Source organism: Rhododendron vialii, chromosome 4a (assembly GCF_030253575.1).
Source record: "Rhododendron vialii isolate Sample 1 chromosome 4a, ASM3025357v1".
NCBI lineage: Eukaryota > Viridiplantae > Streptophyta > Magnoliopsida > Ericales > Ericaceae > Rhododendron > Rhododendron vialii.
Genome location: NC_080560.1, coordinates 11,680,495 through 11,687,346, shown reverse-complemented (window position 1 = coordinate 11,687,346; position 6,852 = coordinate 11,680,495). Strand labels below are relative to the sequence as shown.

Below are 6,852 nucleotides of genomic sequence, written 5' to 3'. Positions count from 1 at the left end.
TTGGAAGGATCCACTTCAATTCCCCTTGCGGTGATCAGAAATCTCAACATTTTGCCAGACGTGACCCCAAATGTGCACTTTTGTGGGTTCAGGCGCACGTTGTACTTGCGAAGCCTTTCGAGAAACTGCCTGAGTGAAGGAAGATAGTCCTTTTCCTCCTTTGCCTTTACAATCATGTCATCGACGTAGATCTCAACGGTTTTGTGGATAAAATCGTGAAACAAGGTCATTTGAGCTCGTTGGAAAGTGCACCCGGCGTTCTTTAATCCAAACGGCATCTTCACATAACAGTAAGTGCCCCATTCCGTGACAAACGTCGTTTTCTCTTGATCCTCAGGCGCCACAGAGATCTGGTTGTATCCGGAGAATCCGTCGACAAAAGAGAGCAAGGCATGCCCTGCCGTGTTGTCCACAAGCACGTCAATGTGTGGCAAGGGAAAATTGTCTTTGGAGCTTGCCTTGTTTAAATCCCTGAAGTCGACGCAGACTCGAATCTTTCCATCCTTCTTGGGGACAGGCACGATGTTGCCGACCCATTTGGGGTATTCTGCAACCCTTATGAATCCTGTGTCAATCTGCTTAGTAACCTCCTCTTTGATCTTCTGAACCCAATTCGGCCTCATCCTTCGGAGCTTTTGCTTGACGGGGATTGCCCCGGGCTCCATTGGGATTCGATGCTGCACTATTTCAGAATCAATGCCGGGCATACCCTTGTGAGACCAAGCAAACACTTCGGGAAATTCCTTGAGAAGCTCGATTGTTCCAGCGTAATTTTTCGGGGACAGATTTGCACCAATTTGCATCACACGGGGGTCATCCTCGTCTTTCAAATTTACAAAAATTACTTCTTCTTTTAGAGTCTGAGCACGCCTTTCATCTTCCTTTTCGATGAGGGAACGCAACTCAGCCGGGATGTTCCCGTCGATCGTCAGGGTCGACACAGTTTATATAGAAGCTAGCAAAGTAGTCGGAAGTAGGATCCTGCATTTCATAAAACCCATCAGGGTTACCAAGCACAACAGACTCGAATTCGAAGTAAAAGCTACGACGTGGAGGGCCAAGAGGCACAAACTCCGACTCTGAGCTAGACTTAGACTCGACAGACTCTATGTCAGACTCAGATACATCGTCAATGCATGTTAGATGCGGAGTGAAAATGCAATTATTGATACTTCCCTGTGCCTTCACGATGAGGGAGGTAGGATCCTCGGGAGCATTTGATGAGTCGGGCCCAAGCATCGGCACTTCAGCCTCCTCCTCCTTGCCAACCAAACCTACTTGGGAGAACAACATCTCTAAACCCCCTTGATCAAAAGCCTTCAGCCAGTCAAACTCCTCCTTGGTCTGACCCAGCTGTTTCTTGAATTCCCTTTCAGCAAGCTTTTCTTCGTCCGTTTCCTCTTCACCGTCGCCCCAGGTGTCCGCAGCAAAGATTTCGAATCTCGGTAGCCAGGTGGAAGTCTCCGGGTCCCAAAACGGCTTTTTCTGTCCCGAATAAGCAAAGCCTCCCCCTTCTCGAACGAAATAGCTATCGGGGTTACCAAAAAGGGTTCGAGGTTTTCCCGTGTCTTTCCTCTTCTTGGCGTCTTTGGCCGGCAGAGTGTAACCTAAGCCAAAGCGGCCTTCGGTAGAAGGAAAGACAGGGAACTCAGCGATCCCTTGTTGGTTGATCCCGAGTCCTAAGCCAGGCATGAATGACATTTTCCTCTAGAGTATTCCCTCTGCTCCTACCCTTGATTGGAGCTCTTTCCTTGTTTGGCCATCTCATGGCCGAACAGACGGCTTGGACTAGTCACTTCACATGTAACTGGTCCTTTTATCAATTATTTGGACCGACGACCTCACATGCCTTTTTGTCTTGATTAGCCGAACAGACTGCATGGATCAATGACTTCCTATATCATTGGTCCATATCGCCGTTCACCATACTGTCCAGCTATAAGTCCTATCTTATTTACCAATGCTTCCAAATATCACGTGTTCGGAATCTAAAAGTATCTGTTCGGGAATACCTCTCTACAGTAAACACTTTGTAACCACCAACATTCAACCGAAGACATTATCTATGCTGGTGAACATGCGAAGAACGGCTGGAGAAACCCTACGGCTTTATACCGAGCGCTATAGGGAGGTTTATAATCTTATCCCAGATTGTGATCAAGGAGTTGCGGCTAAGTCGTTTATGAACAGATTGGATCTAGCCTTGGCAATGTTTCGTGACCTTTCTCGTAACCCACCTAAGACAATGGGAGAGCTCATGGCCATAATCGAGAAGGATTGTGTTCACGAAGAGGCCATGGCCGAGCGACATGCACCAAAGGCTACCGAACCTGCCAAAACTACAACTGGGCCGAAGAAACAAGTAGTGAACATTCGCCAGGGGCAATGAGGCCAGGGCAGTTCAGGCCAAATGACCAACAAGCCGACCAACAAGAGTCGACCTCTGCAGCACCCTCAGCCACAATCATGGCAACAAACGAAGAGAGAACCACGGCCAGACGAGTACGTGGCCGAACAAACGGCATTCACCGAACCTATCTACAAACTCCTCAACATCATCGATAAACTACCATTCTTTGTTTGGCCAACAGTACTCTTAGGCACCGTCGGGAGCGGACCAGGGATGTGTACATATCATAAGGAGTGCAGCCACTACACTACACAATGCCAACCTTTCAAACGGTATCTAGAAGAGCTTGCAGCAACTGGGCATCTAAATCAGTGGATTGACGTTCGGCGAAATCCACTTCCTCCACCTCCACCGATCATCGGTAATCTCGTAAGCGTTATACAAGGGCTGGTTTTCGAAGACAGGGCAGCCGAGCTTTGTTCAGAAATTGACAGAGCCATCACCACTTTACCCGTTTGCAACGTCGGCATTTCGGGAAAGCGAAAATGGGAAGATCAGAGCCTCGACAACCCTATTACTTTTACGTCTGACGACCTGAAAGGTGTGCAACTCTCTCATACAGACGCCCTCGTTGTTACTATTACTATTGATAGATCAACCGTTCAGCGGGTGTTGATAGATCAAGGAAGCTCGGCGGACGTAATGTTTTATTCAACATTTCAGAGCCTCGGATTATCTCCCGCTCAATTTTGGACAACGTCCACTCCTCTCGTGAGTTTTACTGGAGCCCCGATTTGGCCACTCGACTTAATCTCTCTCCCTGTGTGGGCTGGATCACGGGCTCTTGAGATCGAATTTGCAGTGGTCGCATCTCCCAGCCCATACAACTTAATACTCGGCCGAAGCTGGCTGCACGAGATGAAGGCAGTCGCTTCTACCTTTCACCAAGTGGTAAAATTTGCTGGATGGAATGGTCGTCAGGAAAGCTTCCTAGGGGATCAGATCCAGTCAAAGAAATGATACATCAACACTGTAACAAACAAACAGAGCTTTATGGAAGTACAATGTGTGGTAGCCCCTGCTGTCCCACTAATTAAAGATGTTGGTGTGCCAGCTGAGCAAAGATCTACCGAGGAGTTAATAGATTTTCAATCACCGAGGGTGGAGGAAGATATTTCCTAATTGGGAGTTCTTTGAGCATGGCTGAACGCAAAGAGATGTATGACTTCCTGATGCGAAACATAGAAGTATTTGCTTGGACTCCGCAAGAAATGTCGGGTGTGGATCCTACGTTCGTTGTGCACACATTGAATGTCGATCCAAGTAAGTGGCCGGTGGTGCAGAAAGTCCGGCGCTCGTCCGCCGCACACGTCGAAGCTGTGATGACAGAGGTGGATCAACTGTTAAAGGTTGGCGCCATTCGGGTAGTTTTATATCCCGCCTAGCTTGCCAACCCAGTGGTGGTGCCGAAGAAGAATGGGAAGCTACGGGTTTGTGTTGATTACACAAACCTCAATGACGCATGTCCTATGGATCGATTTCCCCTCCCTCGGATTGAGCAAATGGTGGACGCAACAGCAGGATGCGAACGCCTAAGCTTTATGGATGCATACCGGGGCAATCATCAGATAGCTTTAGCTCAGGAAGATCAGGAGAAGACGACCTTTGTTTCTCCTCGGGGAACCTACTGCTACAAGGTCGTGCCGTTCGGCTTGAAGAATGCAAGTGCAACCTTCCAATGCTCCATCATAAAGATGTTTCCTGGTATGCTCGGCAGAATACTAGAAGCTTATATCGATGATCTGGTTTGCAAAAGCACATTCGCTCGGGACCACCTTCGGGATCTGGGAGAGGCCTTTGTTGTTTTGAAACGGCGGAAGTTGTGCCTCAATGCTGAGAAATGTGCATTTGGTGTAAGCTCAGGGAAGTTCCTTAGTTACACAGTAAGCTGCCGAGGAATCGAAACTGATCCCACGCAGATCTTGGCCGTGCAAAATCTCCAAGCTCCGACTACTATAAAAGAGGTACAACGACTTACAGGAATGGTGGCTGCCCTAAACCGTTTCATCCGACGTTCGGGCGATCTTTGCCGTCCATTTTTTTGAGCAATCATGACTAGCCAACTCAGATTTGTATGGACCGAAGAGTATGAGCAGGCTTTGCAATCCTTAAAGCAATACCTGTCCCACGCTTCTTTGCTCGTCAAGCCCCTTCCTGACGAAGATTTATATCTTTATCTTGCTGTTTCGGATCATGCTACCAGCGCAGTGCTTGTTCAGAAAGAGGGGATGGAGCATCAACCAATCTTCTACTCAAGCAAAACGATGACGAACTCTCAGACGAGGTATCTGCCCATGGAGAAATTGGCATTGGCCCTCGTTTCAGCTAAAACGAGCCTCATGCCTTACTTTCAATCCCATAGGATTGTGGTCCTCACTGAGTTTCCTCTCAAAGCTGTCCTTCGGAAGACGGACACTTCAAGCCGGATCCTGAAATTCTCTCAAGACCTAGCCAATTTTGACATCCAATTTGAACCTCGGACTGCCATCAAGGGTTGGGCCTTGGCCGACTTCTTTGCCGAGCTCACTCCCGGATTGCAAGACAAAGCCAATGCCTTGGCCACCGCTGCGGAAGAAGCTCGGATTCAGGACGAAGAAGTTTTGGAAGAACCATGTCGCCATCCCGCGGAGCCCCTCCACGCTCGGTACACCCTAGGACAAAAGAAACCGAAGCGGCAATGGAGGCTCTTCTCTGGCGACGCCTGGCGAACGACCGTCGATGGAGCCTCGAATGTTCACGGGGCTGGTGCAGGCATCGTCCTTGTGTCTCCGAGTGGGACTGTGCATGAAAGCGTGGTTTCGATTGGGTACCCGGCAACGAACAACGAAGCGGAATATGAAGCTCTGATTGCAGGCCTCCAACTTGCTCTTCGGCTTGATGCAAATTCGGTTCACATCTTTTGTGACTCTCAGCTTATTGTGGGTCACTTGAACGGCGATTATCAAGCCAAAGACCAGCGTATGAATGCTTACGTCAGCCACGTATTGACCTTGTTCCGAAGATTTGGCCGAGTGGAAGTGGAATGGATCGCTCAGGAGCACAATGCGCATGCTGACACCCTGGCAGGTCTTGCTTCGGTTTACCGGACCTCGGACAGTCGCACTATTATCTTTGACGAAGTCGCAACGCTGAGCTTCGAGCAACCATGCCAACTAGTAATGGCGATTTCCCTCGGTCCAAGTCAACTAGATCCAGTAATTGATTATCTGAAGAACCAGGTGTTACCACTGAACAAACGCAACGCATACAAACTCCATTGCCGAGCAGCTAATTTTTTCCTGGATCCAAATGACAACCTCTACCGACGGACTTTCACTGGCCCAGATTTGCGTGTCGTCCACGAAGACCACGTGAAGACCATTCTGGAGGAACTCCACTCGGGAAGCTGTGGGGCGCATTCCGGAGGACGGTCCATTGCACAGCATGCGTTGACGCAGGGCTATTAGTGGCCGAAGATGGTTAAACAGTCGGAGGAGTACGTGAAGCGATGTGTTCGGTGCCAGCAGCAGGCGTCTCTCGTCCATCAGTCTGCCTTCCCCCTTAAAATGATCACTAGTCCTTGGTCATTCGCGGTTTGGGCTTTTGACATAGTTGGCAAGATGCCAAAGGCACCTGGAGGATTTGAGTATATGCTCACAACCACAGATTTGTTCACTAAGTGGGTTGAAGCTTCCCCCTTGGTCAAGACAACTGCAGGCGATGTGGAACATTTTATTTGGAAGCATATCATCTCACGGTTCGGCGTACCGTACGCCATCCTTTCTGACAATGGCTCCTAGTTCGTCGCATCCGCCATTAAAGATTTTTATGCTAAGCGCCACATCACGATCCATAATTCCTCCGTGGCCTATCCTCAGGGCAATGAACAGGCCGAAGCTTCTAACAAGACGATCACTCGGGGGCTAAAGCGCCGTTTGGACCGGAAACTCGGTAAGTAGGTGGAAGAGCTTCCACACGTTTTATGGGCCTATCGTACCACCCCTCGGCGGTCTACAGGCTGTACCCCATTTGCTATGGCCTACGGCATGGAAGCTGTCCTCCCCTTGTCTACTATGATTCCAACAGCCCGAACGGAAAATTTTAGCCCTGTGGATAATAATGCTCTTGTGGAGTCCGAGTTAGACTTTGCCAAAGAACTACGTGATAATGCTAACCTTCGGCATGCGGCATATCAGCAAGAAGTAGCCAGGGGCTACAACCGAAATGTCCGCGCTTGTCTGTTTAACATTGGGGACTTAGTACTTCGGATGGTCACCGAAGCATCAAAGCTAACCAAACTGAAGGATCCCTATGAAGGACCCTACCGAGTGGTGGAAAAGATTGGACATGGCGTCTACAAACTCGCTGAGATGGATGAAACACCAATTGCTAATCCATGGAATGCTCAACAACTTCAGAAATTCCATGGCTAGTACTGGCATCCTCCATTTTTCATTTCTTCT

At 49.0% G+C, this 6,852-nt stretch overlaps 2 protein-coding genes across 2 annotated transcripts; both read left to right on the top strand.

Annotated features, from left to right (window-relative positions):
- The first annotated feature begins 2,410 nt into the window (after positions 1-2,410).
- LOC131323672 (uncharacterized) lies at positions 2,411-3,370 on the top strand. The gene has a single exon (XM_058355519.1). It carries the CDS (start codon positions 2,411-2,413, stop codon positions 3,368-3,370), a length of 960 nt encoding a protein of 319 aa, XP_058211502.1.
- Positions 3,371-4,461: 1,091 nt separating this feature from the next.
- LOC131323671 (uncharacterized) lies at positions 4,462-5,856 on the top strand. The gene is made up of 2 exons (XM_058355518.1): positions 4,462-4,728; positions 4,819-5,856. The coding sequence occupies exons 1-2, from the start codon at positions 4,462-4,464 to the stop codon at positions 5,854-5,856; spliced, it is 1,305 nt and encodes a 434-aa protein (XP_058211501.1).
- The last annotated feature ends 996 nt before the right edge of the window (positions 5,857-6,852 follow it).

What these genes read in the sequence shown, in the direction of transcription:
- LOC131323671 (XM_058355518.1), top strand. Translation starts at nt 4,462, where the DNA reads ATGACTAGCCAACTCAGATTTGTATGGACCGAAGAGTATGAGCAGGCT. An exon ending in AGAAATTGGCATTGGCCCTC is followed by an intron (nt 4,729 to 4,818) that starts GTTTCAGCTAAA and finishes GTCCTTCGGAAG; the next exon opens with ACGGACACTTCAAGCCGGAT.
- LOC131323672 (XM_058355519.1), top strand. Translation starts at nt 2,411, where the DNA reads ATGACCAACAAGCCGACCAACAAGAGTCGACCTCTGCAGCACCCTCAG.